We start from the raw sequence: 20,905 nt of genomic DNA, 5'->3' as shown, positions 1-20,905 counted from the left end.
AAACTTTTCAGGTGATTTTGTTTTTTACATATTTACAATGTGAAATGTTAAAGTACCAAGCATAATTTCTTTAACTGACAATAATTTGAATCAATAAACCTTTGAATTACAGTTTTACTGACAATTATTGCAGCAAGTTTATCAGGGCAAACAAAAATTATTTTTTTAGTGTAGTGTAGTGTATTTTGTGGACAATATCCAAAAATCTGCTATTCAAATAAGTGCAATTGTTAATAGGTAATGCCTTATTTACACATTTAAACAGTATTTCAGAAAAATACTCACTGAAGAAAGGGTGGCTTTTAATCACAGTAAGAAACTGTTCAGTAAAGAAGTACCCTGTTCTGCTTTGACAATGTTATAGTACTTTTCGGCATCATTCACATTTCTAACATATTGCAGCGTAGGTGTTTTGTTAGCTTTCTTTATTGGAAAAAAAACCCCTCCCCAAAACAATTCATACAAATTGTTTTCCTGAAAATATTACAGAAATTTGACCTCAGTTTCATTGTGTCTCTGAAATATTACACACCAACAGTTTTCTGAACTCACATCTTTACTTATTTATTGGCTTTGCCAAGGCAAACATGCCTAACATGGTGAGGCTGTTTATCTGTGAAAGAATACCTCAGATCGAGTCCTCATTGACTTTTTTTTTTTTTTGGCTTTACACCTTGTTAAACACTGATTCCTTCTTTCACATCCTAAGGCATGTTCTTTGATCCTTCCTCTTCCTACATTTTTGCTCTCTCTTCATGCTTCAGTTTGTTGTTTGTATTTTTCTAATTATTTGTTTAATTGTCTGCCTTCTTCCAGCATTTTGGAGCCCAGCCGCATCAAGCCAACTATCCTCCAGGATTCAGCTGTCCCCGTTTTCCTTTCCAACAGGTGAGGCTGCAAACAATCCAATTCTCTGCTGTCCCCAAACCTTTGAGCCAGCTCTAATCTGCATTGCTGAATTTACCTCCAACTGTAATTTACACGCGAGTGTGTGCATGCCTGCCTCGACTGTGACTTGGATCTCTATTGAGTCTTTTTTTATTTTGTGAAACTGTCAGCTTGTATTACATATAAAAGTCCTGCCAATGTGCAATAAATATTCCTCAGAGATTAACAAATCTCCTGCAAGAATGAGGCAAAATATAGGTCACATCAGATTCTGATAACGTGCACGTGTCTGTATGAATGTCTTGGGCATGAGCACATTTTGCGTGTACGGTTTGGTGTGTGTATTTGTGTGTAAAACCTGCCTGGCGTTATATAATTGAATATAAGGGGAAAAAAGGGGTTTTATTTGTGCGGATGTCACTCCTGATGGATGCTCCTCATAAGACAAGCACAATCAGGGATCATTCCTCATCTTGCCTCCCACTCCTTACCGTTCCTATCCATCATATTTTATTCACAAATTCAAGACCTTACTCCCCCCCCTCCTTCTCTTTTTTGGCTCTGGTAGATAGTGGTGTCACAGAGAATTTCATGCTGCCACATGTTGTGTCTGTTCTGTCCTAATTGAGAAGGAGGCTGGCCGTCTTTAATAATAAGTCTCATGACCGTTACAAGGCAACGGGTAATGGTGGAGCTGTAGAACAGATGGCTTTTCACTATGAACCAACACACATATATATACTGTAATTATACACCTTTATGACTGCATTCTCATTGAAGATCTGTTACTGACACAATACGGTTTCATGGTTTTTCACTGGACTGGTGCTCATTTCCTCTACCTGAGTCTCCTGTTATGGCTGTAAGTTGTGTGTTGCCACAAGCTTGCTGAGTGGTGTATGTGCGAAAGTTAGCTAAAGAGAGTTATTGTAACTTCTCAACAATTTCGACATCACCCCCTACGGAATGGCCTCAGGTAAGGTAAGGTGTTATGGACTTTCATAGAAACAGATATCCACACCTCTGAATTTTAGAACACCCATCATGCGTTCCTGAATATCTGAGGTAGTTTGAGGTATCTTGAAATGCCTCGAGGCCCTGTTTTTTGGCAGTTATTTTGAAGCATCTTATAATGTCTCTGCAAACAAAATAATATATAGGAGTATATATTTTTCAGCCAAATTCTCATCAGTCAGACAATTGCTGGCAATTCTTTCATATGATGAAATATGCTTCATCAATAGCCTCCCAGGATTAATCCGATTGCAGGAGGAACAGATTGTGAAAAACAAGGATGTTTTGACACTTGAGCTTGGATTCAAGAGCCTGGCAGCATCAGCTACACTCTGATGAAGCTGGATGGGATCCTGTGCTCTCATCAAAACAGAAAAACCCATATGATAATGAAATGAAAGGAGGCATTTCAGTGTGTTTGCTCTGTAGTTGTAATGGTAGGACCACCTGTCGATATAGTTCTATCTTGTGAAATTGTTTGAGAATAACCAGGTACTGGAGCCGAGTTGTATAAAGTATAAAGCACCAATTAATTTCTTTTCAGCACATGACTTTATATAGTGAAAACATATGCATCTTTTATTTAAATAAAGGGAAAAAACAAGACAGAGCAGAAGAAAGCTGCATGAATGTGATTTCTGGAGAGGAAAAATTGTTTGTTGCTGTATCTTGCTGACCAATACTTTACTGAAATGCAGCTTATTCCCCCTAATTTAGATCAAGTATCATTTCATCTAAACGTCCTGAACTGGTTTTAAATATACACTCAGATAAAAAATAACTTGCAACATATTAATTGTTGTTATTGATTTAATAAATATTAAGCCAGAATGCAGAAATATACCAAACATTTCATTAGCTTGTAGAACCATTTTTAACAGCAATAACTTGAAATGGTTGCACACCAGGCTCTCACATTGTTGTTGAGAAATTTTGGCCAACTTGACTTTACAGTGTTGTTTCAGTTAATTGAGGTTGGTGGATATTTTTTCATGCACAGCTCTTTTAAGGTCCCACCAGAACATTTCAGTCAGGTAGAAGTCTGGACTTTCCCTGGGCCGTTGCAACACTTTGATTCTTTTCTTTTTCAGGCACTCTGGTGTAGATTTGCTGCTGTGCAGGTCAATGTTCTGTTGCATTACCCAATTTTGCCCAAACTTCAGCTTTCTGTCAGATGGCCTCACATCTAACTCTAGAATATTTTAGTATACAAACAAGTTTATGGTTGACTCAGTGACTACAAAGTGTCCAGGACCTGTGTCATCACCCCTCCACTGCTGGTATGAGGTGTTTTTGCTGATATGCTGCATTGGTTTTTCCAAATATGATCCTATGGTTTATGACCAAATATCTCTATTTTGATCTCATTTGACCTCATTTGGTCTTTCCAAACCCAAGCTATGCTGCCTTGTGTTTTTTTTAAGAGCGACTACCCTTCCTACTGGGAATCCTTCCAAAAAGAACATTCTTGTCCAGAGTCTGAGATGTGGCTCTTTGAAACTTTCTCAGCTTGAGGTGAATTTGCTTGGAAATCCACTCCTGGGAAGACTGGCAACTGTCTTGAATGTCTTCCACTTGTTTCTATCTGTAGGATGATGGACTTCAAATTGTTTGGAAATTGCCCTACAGCTCTTCTTAGATTGATGTGCACCTTTTCTATGGTCACTGCTGATGTCTTTCCTCCTTAGTTATGTGGTAACACACACCCTAATTCTCCAGATCAGCAAACTACCATCTCCTGCTTTTATAGAGGTGCTCACAGTTACTCAATTAATCACGTGCCTTTGATTAGATTAACCTAGCTGCTACTTACTCAGTTTATTGCCGTGAAACCTGTACTGGTGTAAATTTTGCATACACCATTTCTGCTTAGTTTTTGTTTAATAAATAATAGTGTAATATGTATATATGATGTAATATTTTATAGTTCAGGTCATAGTAAATTCATTGTAAGACCTGTTAAGGACCAGATTATTTTTATTATGTCCTGATATGTAAAACCTTAAAACTGAAAGTGCTTTAGAAAGAACCCACATACATAAATGAGAAACACAGCATACCTATCGCTGAATGATCTTTCCATAAAGACTCATAATGGTTCCTGCTATGTATGTAGGTGGTTGTGATCGCAGCTTATGGTGCTTAGAATCCACCTATAACATGCTATATGTATAGATTTAACAACTTCTAACTAAGTTGTGAAAAAAGGTGAAAAACACAGTGTGTGATCACAGCACCTACTGACTTTTTCTTGTACTGTCAAACTGGCAGCTTACCGCTAGCAAAAGGACACCAGTGACATTCATCTAAGTATTTACTGATGCATCGCTTTGATTAAAAAAAAAAAAGCAATTTATTCACAGCATAAAAACCTTGCAGTTTTTATTGTTTTTAATGTCTGAGAACAAATATTGAGTGCATATCTTTTTAATCAGTTTAATTTCCCTCAGAGCGCGGCGTGTGCGTGAGAGTATCTAGTATCTGCATGTACCTTCCACCTTCAAACCACTGTGTGATGATTGTTCTCTAAATTATGACTCTGTTGAAAAATAAAAAAACAGTCCCCTGGCTGTGGTCATTTATATTCACAATTTGTAATTACTGTGAGTTAGAAGCTGATTTACAGGGGTTTGTGTCTTTATTCACCCCGAGCGAAGCTTTTGTACGCAGCTGTGCCTGTATGCGTCTGCTTGTGATGCATCATACATTTGATAGGTGGGTGAACAGCCGTTGCCAGAGGAGCCCATTTCTCAGTTAGCTTCAAACAGACAGTCTAATAGCTGCTCAAAGGACACATACGCCTCGCGCTGTCTCCTTTTTCCCCTCCTTGCTTTTTACTGAGGCAGAAATGTGCCTTGTTGTGGTGAAATGAGTAAAGATTTGACTGAGTCGATGAAAGCTGTAATTAATATTTAACAAAACTCTTTCAACTTACATGGCACCACTGCCAAGTTGAACCAGACGAGAGGCAGAAGAACAGCAGAGAAGTAAATGAGTGGGAAAAGGAGAAAGGGAAAGAATAGAGCCTTTTGGGCCTTTTAATTTCTGGCTGGAGTCCCAAAACTCAGAAATAGATCTTGGCTTCTATAACACATGCAATTGAATGATGGTGTACTTGTTGATTTTCCATGATTGAAGCTTACGTTCACGTGGACATCGACATACAGCAGGGACGCTTTGGCTCAGATACTCCCTTGATGTTATCTGTCAGTAGGAAAGACGTCTGCAGTTTTTTTCCTCATGTCTTGACATATTAAGCGAGTAAACAAGCACCCCGTGGTGCACGGAGGTGCATGGAGCACAGCAAAACTCACACATACTGTAGCGCTCAGTAATATGGAACACCTCCACCCACTTCTTCACACAAAAGACAGAGGGGAGGAGATGAAGACACAGGAAGAAAGTCATGAGGTAAATAAGAAAAAACAAGAACAGGAGAAGAGGAACAGAAAGGGGTTGGATGCTTAATAGATTATTCCAAAGCTTTCTCTGCACTTATCTGATGCGCTGATTTGGTTTATCTTACGCATGTCACTTCAGTCTGCTTAATAAAAAGTTGGTAAAGATAAAGATACTAAAGCATTGTCTGTTGTGACGGCATTATCGTTGTTGTTATTTGAGCTAGTTTTACTAATCAAAACCATCCATCACCTTCTGGCCTCAGAACATGAACTGTCACTATAGGTACTTGAACGTCAGTAGCTTCTTTTCGCCATAGCTTACCTCAGACCCATTTGCTTTATTTGTTTGCTTGTGTTTTTCTGATTTTCGTTAGCAAGTCTGGTTCAGTAAGTCTGTGTCAGGTGTTGAGGAACCAGGAGACACTGATGAAGTGGGCTCCTAGAGCAAAAAGGCACAAGTGGGCAAGGAATAACTCCAGTGGAAGGGGCTAAATGAAGAGGATGTGGGACCTTTGATGCCCAACTTACAGCGACTTATGGCAAAACAAGTAGTAGCTCAGTGTTCCAACATTTGGAAGAAGCATCTGCTATCACAACTGGTAATTGATTAGGTACAACACAAATGCTACGACAAGGGGGAGATATCATCACGCCCCAAGCACAACTGGTGCAATGAAGATGATGAGTGCGAGGGGAGCTGACCCGATGTTGCTGTCTGCTGTACTTCTTAGGCATCCTTTCTTTTCCATACCTTTCTGCAGCTCTGTTTCTGTAGAGCTTGCAATGATGTTATAAACTAGTAGCAACATTCATATCTATCTATCTGTTAACCATTCCTCGCCGTCAGTCCCCCGACCGTGGTCGGGAGACGCAAGGGGAGATGCTTCCTCCAGGGCCGAAGTTTTGTGCTCCTTCGGGGTTAACTCCCTTCACTTTCGTGGAGTAGTGAGGCAGGCAGAAATCAGCCCTGACACCGGAGAGTACTGAAGAGATGAGGCTTTAATAACGGTACTGCACACTTCGAAACACACTGCATAGGCTGTAGCCCGTTAGAACGCTGCTCCCGGTCGCCCTCTCTACCCATGACACTCTTTTTTTTTTCTTCCGCTCACCGCGTTTTTCTTCACGCGCATGCTCACACACACATCACATACACTCCTCACTGCACCCAGCCACACACAAGCTGGCAATTCCCGAAACATCTATCTATCTATCTATCTATCTATCTATCTATCTATCTATCTATCTATCTATCTATCTATCTATCTAGAACAACAGTGTTACAAGCTCTGCAGAAACAACATGGTGCAGCAGGTGTAACAGATCAGTCCTTAAGGCTAAGTGTAAGCCTTGATGGTGCAATTCCCTCATAGTGTTGCACTGGTGCTATTAATGGGTGAAATGCAAGGATGTAAAGATAAGGGTCTAGTACAGGCAACATCTTGCAAAATGTCAGATTAAACTGGTTGTACAGTAGTCCTCCAACACTGAGAAAGCAGAGTTATTATTTTCAGTTTTCTGTTTTGTTAGAAGACCAGACGAAGAGATGGTTTAATTGCTGTTCATAAATACTATAGAGGTAACCTGTAATACTACAATATTGCCACACAGATAGAGGTAAGGTTAACAGAGATTAATTGTCTTTACACTTCTGCTACACAGCACCTGACTGTGTGTGCAGAAGCATATGCAAATGCTATGAAAATACTTAGATTCCCCTATGAGTCAAAGCTGTTCAGCTTTTTTAATGTATATATTTAAAAATGTCAGCAAAGAAGCTGGAATAGATAGGAAAAGCTGTGTTTACATTTTAGCCACTTTGGTTGTTAACTCTAATGCCATGCAATGTTTTCTTTATTCCAAACACTATACATGTAAAACGCACTAGTTCCTTTATGCCAAGATGTTATTCTTTACATTATTAACTGTAAAAGCCTTAATGGATTTTCATAACTAAGTATAGATGAATCACTCACAGAGATCAATTAAAAAACAAAAACAAAAGTAACTCCTTTTACTTGATGATGAAAAAAAACTAAGACAGGTGGCAAATATCCAGTTGACTGTGTTTTTATAGATTAAATTTGCAGAAGCATTATTTGCAGTAGTAGGATTATTCATGAAAAGGAAACCTTAAAAATCAATTCTGCTCTCTGTCATCAAGTGAAGCTCTTTTTACTTGCACCAAAGGCAGAGAACAAAAAATGTCTTTGAAATGAAATAGTGCAACCTTTTTCAATCCCTTTTAAATTCTGCAATGCTTTTCATCAACGGTCTCTTTGTGCCTCTATTTCCTCCGAATTTCAAATGCCATTTTCTCTCTGCCTCCTTTTGTGCACCTCCAGTGAGCATGCGGGATAGAGGCTGACGGCAGTAGGCCTTTATAAGCGGAACTCCACAGCAAACAGTGAGGGTGACTATCGGTGTCAAACTGTCACAACCCGATCTGTGTAAGACACAAGGCAGGGTGAAGGGTGAAGCGCTACGGCATTTTATGGTTCAGCAGTGCCATTTTGGGAACATGAGCCGAAGAATGAGAATAAAAAGAAGGGCTATTTTTATGGAGCCATCAGACTCTTTCTTCTCCCTGTCTTTATGCTCTTTTCTCTCTTATCCCACCTTTCCTCCCATCTGCTACCCCATGTGACCTCTCTTTTCATCCCCTTCACACCTTTCTCACGCCTTCAACCTCCTGTCCTTTACCTTGATAACAGCTTGTGCCTCTGAATGTGTGCATTGTGTATTTTCACCCTAGGAGAAGGCATCATCAAAAAGTGCCGATTATTATAATTTCAATGTATTTGCCATCAAGTGCTTACACACGGTTAACGTACATAAGCAGTGTCTCTATATTAACACCTCATGTCATATTTTAGATGTACCATGAACAAAATTTAGATCAAAGCAAAATTAGTTATCATGTTATTTATTAATAGAGGATTTTTTTTCTGCCCTATAACATTTCATGTTGTATTTGAGCTGCTACCACTTGGAGAAGAAAAAGCTAAATGATTTAGTTTTACATTTTAGAAATATTTTAACTGCATTTTATGCTAGTTTATGTTTATATTTTCAGTTTAGCAGTTTAGCTATGTATTTAAATTGTTTATTCTTTCCTTAAAGCTAACTGTTTATCTTTCATTTTTTATACGCTTTATGTTACTCTTAGCTAACTTATAGCTTTTTATGCTATCCCTGTAACTTACCCCTTTTTTAAAAACTGTTTGTATTTCTTTTAGCCATTTTAAATGTTTTTATGCTCTTAATCTCTGACTTTTCTGACACACCCTTACCTGCCTGTCCCACACTTTAAAAAGCAATGTACTAGTCTTTTCTAACACATTCTACATTTTGCCATTTATGTTTTTTCTGTTTCACTTTTCTCAGTTTCAACTTCACTTTAACTTTACTCTCTTTGTAACTTGTCTTTACACATACAATTCGCAGACTACCATTTCTAAGTCTTGAGTTTGCCCTTTTAGTTATAGGCACTTTAGCTGTGACCATATTCGGATGGGTGGCTGGAGCGCTAAGATTTTAGCCAATGCTACATAGCTTTATTAGCAAGTTGTATCTATAGAGGTTTCTATATGAGACCCATATTGCGCCAGAGTTATCCGCCATATCTGAAATACAACCACATGTTGAACATGTACAACCACGTCACAGCTTTTGTTGGCTGTCTAACGTCAGGGTCTGGCTGCTGGGCTGGGGGTCAGCATTCACTCAGCTTTATCATCACTGTGGCTTCTTGGCTAGCTTTGTGTTAGCATGCTGTCTGTGCAGATACTTGCTAAGAGCCAAAGTTCTGTTACAAGTAAAATGTGGCTGGTTTCAATCCAGGAGAGGTTATAGACTGCTTCAACATTTTCCCTCTGCCAGCAAATGAACTCCCAGCAAATCAGCTGATTAAAAACAATCAACAAAAAAGTTTGTTTGATTGTTTTTAATGTTTTTTTTTTGTTTCTAGCCACCCGCACACAGATAACTGAAGAAATTTTTAATGATAGTAACAACATAACTGATACTGTAATATAATTACTAAATTTTTATGTACACTAATGCATTACTGAAAAATGTAATGTGATTACTTTATAATGTGTTACACCCACTGGACATATTGGACATATACATATCACACAGTAAAAAACCAAAAAACCTATGTATACTCTGTTAGTACAATTAACTGCACAGCAATAATGTTAAAACTGTACCAACACCATGAACATACTCAAGCAGTCCAGCTCAGTGCCTCCAACTAGCTTGTATGCGTATGTGTCTGCACTCAGATCGCACTTTTTCTTTTTTCATCTTGTTCAGCTGCAACAATGCATAAGGATGCTGTCAGTCACATGCTATGGAAATTATGTGCATGGAATGTTGGATTTATGTGATAGTGCACCTGATGTGATAGGCTGATTGAGAGGAATAGACACAGTCCTGTGTTAAAACATCAACCTTAATCTGTCTGTCAACGACTGCATTATTCACAAGGTAGAACTTGCTGTTCAGAATGCTGTGGAACACACTACAGACCTGGGTCAATTTCACATATTTATTAACTCTCTCCAGAACAAGGTGCCTCCTTCCTTGTACTAATATTTTGTGTTTTGGGTAAGAGAGGGTGATACTGTAGATAACTGCACACTACATATCTCCACAAAAGCAGGAAAGTTTATTCATTTTCCTTCTTGGTCTGGTATTTATTTTACAAGGAAATCATATCTTAATATTTACTTTGTTTTTAGCCTCTAAGTTCAGTATGTATGTGTCTGTTATATACATATGACACATTTCCATTCCTGGTTTCCAAAAACCCCAGTTTCAAAATATAGCTGAAAATCTGAAAGGTGCATTGTGTTGTGTTTACTAATTATTGTAGAAAGTAAAGTGACTTTGTGGTCATTAAAATGTATAAATGTCGTCATTGTTATCATCATCATCATTGTCATCAATTTGATGATGAATTGATGATGACTCATAAATTATGACACCCTCCTCTTTATAAGTTGCTTTTAAATGTTAGAAGTATTGGTATTGGCAATACTGGTCATGTGTTTACTTGGTATCAGTTCGGCACCAAAATTGCAGTATTGCACACCACTACTTTGCAGATCTTCCATGGCAACTGAATAAGCATTTACTCTTGTGTACAAGAACTAACAGAAAGCTGACTGGAGTTTTTTTTTCCTTTTTTCCCCTCCTGTGTTTGTTTGAGTTTGATTTTGGCAAGACGGTTTGTGAACAGAAGTGTGTGATATTCTTTTCTGTCTGGGAGGAAGTAAGAACAAGAAAGAGAGGGACTCTTTTTTTTTTGACCATCAAAGTGATTCCATAAAAGGCATATCATTGCTGGGCCAATATTTCCCTGTCATCCAAACAGCCTCGAAATGCTATCCTCGCCTTGATTTTTTTTTTATTTGAACTTCATTGTTTGGATGTTAGCAAAGGAACACTTACGCACACAGCAACGCAGAGTGATGCCAGCACACAGAGAATGCTGTAGACTCATTCACTCAGTGACGTGAGCACAGATATGCATATTTATGATACCCACACACCAGTCATCCTATCAAAAGCAGAGCCGATGCTTTTGAACTAATTACTCCCGCAGACACGTGCACAAGTGCATGCAGCACTTATTCAGTACAATGCAAGCTGTTGTGCACTGCAGTGAGGACAATCAATCAATTATCCAGCATCTTGTGACTGCACCCCGATTTCTTCCCCCTTGCCCTCTAGTGTCTTAAATATTTAGACTGTTTGACATCAAATGCATACATGAATGTCAATGAGGCAAATCTCAGTCCCTTAATAGCACTCACACACACAGACACAGATACACACACACACATACATATCTATATATATGGTATGAAAAGCAAGCAGATGCAGTCACATGAAAATCATCCCAAAAACCAAATACAGCAGCAAACCTTTTTTTTTTTCACACTCAGGCCCCATTTATGAATGCCGTGTTTCAGGATAGCTAGAAGATTGCTTGTGGACACCGTGCAGGCAGAGAGTGATCTGCTGATTGTTACTTCAGGAAAATTGTATCTCTAGTCTTTGACACACAGAGAGGGAAAAGCCTATTTGAGGCATCCATTTTTTTCTTGTCTTTTTTTTTTTTTTTTGCCTTATTCTCCTTGAGAATGAAACCAGTAATAAGGCAGCCTGAACGCAGCTCTGTGGCGCGCCTGTCAATCAAGGATCTCAACTGAGACAAAGCCACAAAGTCTCTTTCTTTACACACAGGAATGTAACATCTTCCGCCATTTTTTGTGTAACAGCTGTGTTTTTGGGCTTTAAAACAAATAGTGGCTTCCTTTTTTATCTTCTTACTTACTGTGGTGTTTTTATTGTGCGAAGACAAACTGGCCATTTTTACAATAGTGAAATAGTAGAAAGTTTGCATATTATGATCTCATTCCTTCAAAGATCAGGCTACCAGGAGCCTTGGGTTTGCGAACCCAGGGATGAGGAGACTGCAGGCTACAAACACATAACTGCGTCATTGTCTAATCACCAAAATGTACCACCTCTCAGAAGCCACAGGCCCAAATTTCTTACTCTTGTTGTACATGCGTCTCAGTAAGGCATATGATGTCTGCCTGCTTCTCTGCCATTCCAGAAAGTTGCTGAGAAATGGGCAAGAAACTAAAACTTTGAAGAGAGGGAAGAAGGAATAAAAACTTTCCTGGGATGAAAATAAAATTATTTTTATACAGGGCACACATAAACCCAAGGACCAGTAATCCAAGTTTTATATTGTTCTCAGGTCCACTTGAGATCTTTTGCTATCTGATCTTGTTCTTTTTTTCCCCAATTTTAGCTCCCACCTTGAACTTAGCTTCAACTGTGGGTCAGTTACAATAATAATTGGTTCTGTCATTCACTTTTAAATATCCTCATTTATACAGTCAATATCAAAGCACAAATGAGAATTTAAAGCAGTTGAAAAAAAACTCTGAAATAAACATTAAAATATTTTTTTCTTTCTTTTCTTTTCTTTTCTTTTCTTCTTCTTTTTTTTTTTTAGCGCAGAGAGCTTTTCAGCAAGATTTTTAAATGTCAAAAATGAATATCACCAAACTCATTACTACTGGTGTGGACTGAGACTTTGTAGCTTAATCCATCGTTACAGGGGTTACAGTTGAACAGATATGACAAAACCAATGGTTTTAATTACTTAATAATGGAAAGCTTTCAGCACAGTTACGTTAAGTCTTCAGCAATATAGACACTTACCAACCACAGTACACCTGTTCAGCTGCTAGTTACCGAAAATATCTAATCAGCCAATCACATGGAAGCAACCCAGTGTAGTTTGGCATGCAGAGATGGAGAAGTTCAAACTGAGCATCAGGATTGGGAAGAAAGGTGATTTAAGTAACTGCACATCCAACCATGAAGCTGATAAGACCACAGCAGGTGCCATGTCTGTCAGCAAAGAACAGGCTTATCAAAGTTGGACTACAGAAATAGAATAGAAATATAGATAGATAGAAACAGTAAAAAAAAAAAAAAATTCGAAAAAAGAAATCATGGGCTGATGAGTGTTGATATCTTTCGTGACGTTCCAATGATAGGGTCAGAATTTGGCCTAAACAACATGAAGGCATTGTTACATCCTGCCTTGTAGCAACAGTCAAGGGTTGTAGTGGCTGTATAATGGTGTAGGGCACACTTTGGGCCCCATAGTGATAACTGAGCATCAATGCTTAATTTAAATGTTGAGTATTATTGCTAAACATGTCTTGGAGCATAATAACTCACCACAAAGCTCCCTGATTTCATGAACATGACAATGACTGCATTCATTATTCATTGACTGTATTTAACTGTAGTCAAATGACACAATGCCAGAGTCACCACATCTCAATCTAATAGATCACCTTTGAGATGTAGTCATGGATGTGCAGCCCCCATCTATTATACTATTATAATGTCACATCAGTATGGACTAAAATCTCTGAGGAATGTTTCCAGCACTTGTTGAATCTATTGCATAAAGAATTCTGAAGGCAAAATGAAGGGCCAAAACAGTAATAGCAAGGAACACTTAGTGAAGCATCATATTGAATACATATTGAACAAGTATCACTGATGTCCAATAGAGAAAATAAATTAACAAGTGATAGGGAGCAATAATTATCTATAGATAACAAGAACTAATTAAAATGACCAAAAAGTATTAGTATCAATATCTGATGTTGTCAAATTATCATTTTACACACCACTAATAGAACTGGCCAAGAATGTCACAGTTGGTGCAGTGTTGATTGAGTAGATAACACAGACCAAAATTTCATTGTGTTAACTAAATGATTCTTTTTTTTTCTCAGTTTTTCAAAATCTTACAGTCTACATTGACAAATGGTAGTATTTCCAGTACCCCTGCATTCAAATGTAGGTACTTTATTTACCCTGTGTTATGTTAAATCATAGTTGGAGCTCCACTGATGGCTTTTGTTCTTTACCAGAGCGTAAGCTTAACTACAAGTCAAAATGCTCAGGCTGAACAGACCGAGCTACCTCTGATCACCGGTTCTGAGCCTAACAGTGAGTCTCCATTCACAGGGTCAATCAACTCAGAGTTGAAGGTTACAAGTCAGAGTTTTTTAAACCTGTCAGCTACCACAGATGAGAAAATACAATGAGAAACAACAAATGTAAATCCTGGCACACATGAAGTGGCTGAATGCCAGGTAGTATGAGTGTTGTGTTTAAGATTCTGTTGGAAAAGTCAGTGTGCTTTTTGCCAAAGTGTTTAGGCACACTGTGCTTACTACGCTGCTCTTGTGGCTATTAAATGCATTGTCAGTTAAACATTTTAATCTCTCTAATCATTCAGGGAATTCACAGATGCCTTTCAACAAGCAGTATGAATGGTGCTGCCTTTTACCCGCTCATATAAAACTGATGGGTTTGAAAGTGGCTTTTGTATAAGGAATCACTCTATTTCAAGTGTGTTTTGAAAGAACATCTAACCGTCTGCATTCAGAGGGTTTCACAACGTCTAATCAAACCCTGCAGAAAACAGCAACTGTAAAAGTATAAGATTTTATCAAGTTAAATGGAAAAATAGCACTTTCCAGGGTTCTCAAGGTTTAGGGGGTTTCACGCGTGTTGAGGGACCCCAGCCAGTGAGCTCTTTTGCCTGTGGGAGATGAAGTGTTTGAATGAGGCAGTGAGGAGTTGACCTGTAAAACACTGAGTAGTGCACTTTAGGAAACTGGTGCCTTTAAAGAGATGTGCCCAGGATAGACATGCTACATCAAATTACACTCCTCCCTGTGCAATGCCTTGATAAAATTGTTTGTTTGAGCCTAGAGCATTTCATTGTTTGTGTTACTCAGAGTTAAGCCCCGAGCCTGGTATACACATTCGTTGCAAACACTGGATGCTTTGCCCATCAAAGTCAGCCTCCTGCTGTGATGCAATTACTCTTTAAAAAATTCCTGTCCAAAAGATTTGTGTGCAAATATCAACACCTTGGAAGCAGCATGGCTTTAAGACTGAACACCATGTGCGGCATCCTTAACTTGTATTTGTGTCAGGATGTCTACAAAATCATGTAGTATGTCAACATCTATTTGCAATAATCCAGTGGAGTTAAATTCTGCTTTGTGGTTTCAAAACTGGGGGAAATTCAGAAGTATACCAAACCAATTATTGCTATTTTCATTATTAGCAACCTTTTCTCTCTGTACCTCGGAGGAAGTGTTTAAATGCATCGAATGGTGTTTTTATTCAAAGAAAATTTACGCTACTGTTGTGTAAAAACATTTTGACTTTAGTTGCTGACTGTAGTTCTTGTCTGTCTCATGATACAGTGGGTAGTAAAGCTTTTCCTTCCAGTAGTTTGTCTTCAGTCTTTTATTGTGTAGTGGCTCCCTGCCACTGAAGCTTCAGAGCAGGGGCACTAGCTCTGTGGTGAGTATTAAAAAAAAAAAAAACTGTTCTTTTGTGTGTTTTATCCGACTGCAACAGGATTAGTAAAGGTGAAGCACAGCTTTAAAGAAGTTAGATGCCAGTAATGAGGTATATAAGGTAAACACCAGAGTAGACTAAGCCGCAGTTGCACTGCATTAATCTTTAGATGTTGGGTGTGTTTTGTACAAGTGGTAGTTATTTCTTATTATTTATCATTATTTTTATTTTTTAAATTTAATCAGCGCTTGCAGAGGACAACAGTTAAACAGTTCATAAGGATGATTTTCTGTGCAGAAGGCGATACTGACTGTGCTGAGTTTTCTCTGTAAGATGTGCTGCATGATAAAAATACAAATTCTTGTATTTCTCTCCTTTCTCTCCTTGTTCTTCCACACTTCTACTAGATGAGTACAGGCATATGCTAAATGTAAGTCAGGACCTACTTTTGGTTTCTCACAGGATTCAAACTGCACTTTTGCACTTTCAATACCTTTGTGGCACCTTGTCTTACTTCTGTATTGACTTTTTTACTCTCTATATTACCCACCTTATCTGGTCTGAAAAGTCCTGTGATTGGCTAAAGTCTCTGGCCTCTCTCTGCAAGCAGAGCTCAGAGGAGGCACATAAGTCTAGTTTCCTGTAAGACCAGTGGAATAACTATCTGCTACAGTGCTTTTAGAACTGGTGTTGGATTTCACCATCATCTTAGCCCCATGATGCTTCTGGTCAATGTGTCCTCTAGAGTGTATACAGCGTCTTAGCCTAGGGCTGCACTCTTCTGGAAAAAAGTGTGCTGAGAAAACAAGCACTGCACTACTTTAGTCTGCCTTATAAACATTTCTTATTCTAAAAAGCTCCCTGAATTTGAGTGCTGTACTGTAATAGCATACTGCCATTGCTACAATGACATTTATTTAATTTCTTTTTTCCTAGATATTCCATGATTAACTGTGAGTGGTATTATTGCACATTGGAAGCATTCAGAAACCACAGCAACTCAGCTGTTAAGTGGCAGAACACACAACGTTACAGAGCACGGTCACCGAGTGCTGAGGTGCATAATGTGTAAAAGTTGACAACGCTCTGCTGATTCAGCCCAGGGATCTTGATGGCATGGGTTGCCATGGCTGACCAACTCTTGTAGGTCCCAAAAGGTTGATTCTGTTCATCTGGACATAGCATTTTCAGTGGGAGAAACGTTTCAAAACTCATTCAAGTGACTTCTTCAGTCTCAGCTGAGTACAGGTTTCCCCAACCTTATAAACAGTACATTTGTACAATGACTGATCAACAACCACTGATCAAAGCCCATTGATATATATATATATAAATAATATATATATATATATATATATATATATATATATATATATATATATATATATATATATATATATATATATATATATATATATATATATATATATATATATATATATATACATACATATATTTATTCCATGATATCCATCTGATATTATGGAATAGCGTATAAACATCACACACACTTTGTGTGTCATTTCCGCCCTTTTTCAATCTTCTGTGTGTTATTTTAGAGCATTAAATGCCATGAAGTAGTTAGAGTCGGGGATAGAATATCCTCCACTATGTGGCCTGAAAATGACACATAAGGAAAAAAAATTGCATTGTAATAACATGCAAAATGGTTTGTGGATGTTTGCCTGTTATTTGTATTCCATAACAGCATGATACCAGGGTGGGAAATTCATGCATCTTTATATCTCTCTTTCTATTTTTCAGGCCACGGGCATCCCTTCTGAAAGTGGCCGTGTGAGATGGCAGCCGTGGTGACACAGTTTTTGTTTTCTTTTGTTTGTTTGTCTTCACCCATGACAGTTCTGGTCTGTATAAAAATGCACTAACCTCAGTTGTTTTTCCTTTATTATAATCCCAATAAATATTTGCATCACAGTAGCACTTGGGCATGGGTAATATACTCTTCTATTCTAAAACACTGTACCGTAGTGAAATTTATTAAGTGAGGCAGAGGCAAAGGACACACAACAGTCATTTCTTTAGTTCATTAGTGAGCATCTGGATGCTGTGCACGCACAAGTTAGGCTCTAAATACAAAATGCAAACTGTATGCACTTTCCAAATGAATTGAGTGATGCGTAGTAATAACAAAATCTCATTGTGCTGGGGTGATAGTGAAATGACGATTATTCAACAGTGCAGTGTCATTTTCGCCAGCGGACCTTCTCATACATAATGCATCCAAATCTTTGCATTTTTCCTTCTTTCTGAGCTACAATGCATATTTCATCAAGTCAGTGAAATATTAAGCACTCTTATGATTTGATATTCTCTTCCAAGAGGGATTTCAGTTTATATATTATCTTCACATCTCTTGCGTCTCCTCCGGGACTAAACTTCAGGGGATGTCTTTATTTGCCATGTTTGTTTACTTGGGAAGATGTTTGATTGGCTAACGCTGAAGTAATGATCAATGAGACAGCCAATCAATTTCAGAGATTATCAAGGCTCAGAGGCCATTGATCCATGAGAGGAGTCGGCTCTGAACGGCAGGTTGGGCCTATTCCAACTCATTTGATTGAAATTAGAGAAGTTCAAACTGTGCAGCCACTCTCCCTCCCTCAGCCCTCAAATTTTATATGTCAGCTGTTATTTAGGTGAAAGAGACTGATGTGTGAAATGTGAAAAGGAAAGATTTATAGGGTGGTAATAAGCTTCTTACTCCCCACTAGCCTATGTTAAAATAAAAAGAGGTGGTAGCTGTTTATCAACAGCTAGCATAATTGCATCAAAGGTTGTTTCGCTTTAAACTACTTCTGAAACCTATTTTTTTCTAAATTGTCACTGAAGTGCTGCACTTTTCACTGTGTGTGGTGTCAGAAAGTCTTTTTGAACTAATGAAAAATTATCACTTTTTTCACTAGCATGTCAAAAGTGATTCTTTGCTGAATAAGAGAGACTGGTAATTCAGTCAATGTGTAAACCTGACTGCTTGTGTTGTTGTTGTGTGCTTGCAATAAATTCTCACCAAAACCAACAGAAACTGTTTTATCCGTTATTCAAATAATAGCTCATATGGGATCCAGCATGCCTTTTACTTTCCTGCTAGGAGTGATATGAGAAATTTGATACTAGACGCATACTAGATGTTTCACTTTGTTCCCAGTCCTTATGTATGATTAAGTAAACTGAATTGAGCATGGGAACACAATGTAATTGTTTTCTTTGTTGTAAAAGTGCTTTTTGTTTTTACACACATAGTAGGTCACTTAGCTAAAGTTGAGATTTGCTAAAAGGTCTTTTGTGGTGTATTCTCTGGTTCACCATCATCCTATCGCACATATTGTGATCTTTTTTGTAGGATTAATCACATTCATTGGTCAAGCTGATATTAGACTGCTCCCAAACAGTCCCTCATTTATAATTGGTCCACTGGTGTTTGCAGTGTCAGTTTGTACTTTTATCAGCTCATCAGCTGTTGTCAAACTCTGAAAAGGAATTTCAAAATTAAGCATCCTTCCATATTTTATCAAAATCAGATTAGACATGTAGCCAACTTGGCACATCCAAGTTAAAAATTATGCTCTTTAATTAGAGTGCCACCCTCAGGGCAATTACTGTAATATGTTATAACACCAGAACACAGCGCTGATGTATCATCCTTCTAAGCTTCATTAAATTTAGGCCTCTGATATCTGTGATGTCACCTGAGATATTATGCCTGACGGTCGATTAACTCTGCCACTGAGTGGTGGACAATGATCTATTGTGATATTCAGTCTGTTCTTCTGCATATCTTTTGTCACACGTGCGTCATTGCCGCCTCTCTTAAAAAGGAGGTTATGTCATCTGGCCAGAATCAGCTTTTAATACGATTTCAAAAGATGTTGACGTTTGGTTATTGAGAAAAAAAATAAACAGCAATCTGGTCCCAGAATAAATCGCTGACACTTTCTGATTGACCTCATTGTGCCAATTAGATTGCAGACCAATCTCCATAATAAAATCTGTACTTTCTGAGCAAGCACCTGACAAATTGTCTTCCGCCTCAGCAATATCCATTTCATTACTATGTCACTTGGATTTGAATACCAACAAGGCATCTATTGTTTCCCAACTAGAGGTGCCAGAATGGCAGGTGTTCAAATTGACAATATTGGCACAGGTGCAGCAAGAAACAACAAGAAATAGTGTGATAAAGCAGTTTCGCACTCTCTTCTCGAGTCTGAGCTGGTTCTTAAATAGCACTAAAAGGGATAAGAATGTCTTCATTGTTCTTTAAATATATAATTGCACATTTCTCTGTTTTCATGTTTTCTTCTCTTTTGTATTGGTAGAAGAAATAGCCAGATTCTTTAGTTAAAGAAAAATGGATCAGTTAACAGCAGTCTGTGTTCATCATCATTCATAAGAACACCCCCAACCTAAAAACAGAAAATAAGTAAGTAAAGTTTATTTAAACAGCGCTTTTTACAAAGATAAAAGTCTTAAAGTTGTGTATAACAATTAAAAAACAGTATCAATAGAGAGCCATGTATTATAATGCTATTGTTGGCCATAGTAGAGATATTTAAACTTTATTTCTACTTTACAACTTCTAGAAGAAGCTCAGTTATAACGTTTTCTCCTTGAAGTTTTACTTATACCACCTTTACTATTGTTGAATTCTTCTATTGATTTCAATTCAAACTTGTTTGCTTCTTCTGTGGTGATTCATAGCGCAGACACAACCCAAATTGCTTCTTATAGCTATGTAACCATGAGGGTACATGAATATTGAGGTATTTCACATGATATCATGTGAGAGTTATCTTCCGTTTGGACATGATAGCACCATTGTTTGCTTGGGAAAGGTGTATTTCCTGAATGGTTGGCAGTGATTCCTGATAGTTCTTGCTGGGTAAAAGTTTCTGCACTAAAAAACCTCCTAATGATTGTTGTGGCTTCTAACTGATTGCCATCTTTGCCTAGAGGTTTTCAGGTTTGCCTGCAGATGCTCAGTAACTGGAAGTGTGACACTCCAGAAATGGAGGTGTTTGTCTTCAAAGACAAAGTTGTACCAGACTGGTGCAGCTAACATATTTCAAAAGGCTCAACTTTGTCTTTGAAGGTAAATCTCTCCATTCCAGTTTGTGTTGCATTTTTCACAATTTTACCACAGGTCTTAGAGTAGCTGGTGAGCTTTGACAGACAAGTCCGTCACTTCCTTTCAAAAAACATCTGCAGCAATATGCTATGGACCAAAGCAATCATAACAACATTTTGCCAACTATAGTTGAGGAATACACATTGCCAGGGGTTACTGACTAGTCTGTAAGCCTATGTGACTGAGACTTCAGCAATCGATTATTCAGCAACTGCCATCAGCTTCCAGCAACCAGTCAAAACTGGTCAGGGAATACTTATTTTTCCCTCATGACCCGTTGTTGCCAGATGGTTATGGACCGGTCACTAGGTTGTTGTGACTGGGGCTTTATCCACTTGATCCTACCTTGTCATCAAGATGTCACATGTTTAGTGGTCAATATACATGACACCCTACATAGTCTATAGTTAGTACTAGCAAGTGAAGCAACAGGTAATTTGTTCGTATCTGTATAATATAGTAGAAAATAAAAAAAACCCCAACAACTTTTCTTTAGTGCTGGCTTTTATGCTTTCCTTAG

At 38.1% G+C, this 20,905-nt stretch overlaps 1 protein-coding gene across 2 annotated transcripts in view; it reads left to right on the top strand.

Annotated features, from left to right (window-relative positions):
- The window catches only part of LOC120435659, a 30,348-nt gene extending 12,815 nt beyond the window's left edge, over positions 1–17,533 (top strand). Inside the window, exons 6-7 of one of the 2 annotated variants that reach the window (XM_039605472.1) lie at positions 817–888; positions 17,004–17,533. In XM_039605472.1, coding sequence (XP_039461406.1) covers positions 817–888; positions 17,004–17,054 — 123 coding nt within the window. In that variant the 3' untranslated portion in view covers positions 17,055–17,533. The remainder of the gene's footprint in view (positions 1–816; positions 889–17,003) is intronic. The other variant, XM_039605473.1, reaches the window with a different exon arrangement.
- The last annotated feature ends 3,372 nt before the right edge of the window (positions 17,534–20,905 follow it).

This window comes from Oreochromis aureus, linkage group 22 (assembly GCF_013358895.1).
Source record: "Oreochromis aureus strain Israel breed Guangdong linkage group 22, ZZ_aureus, whole genome shotgun sequence".
Lineage (NCBI taxonomy): Eukaryota > Metazoa > Chordata > Actinopteri > Cichliformes > Cichlidae > Oreochromis > Oreochromis aureus.
Note: the sequence above shows the minus strand (reverse complement) of the source record. Positions and strands in the feature narration are given on the sequence as shown.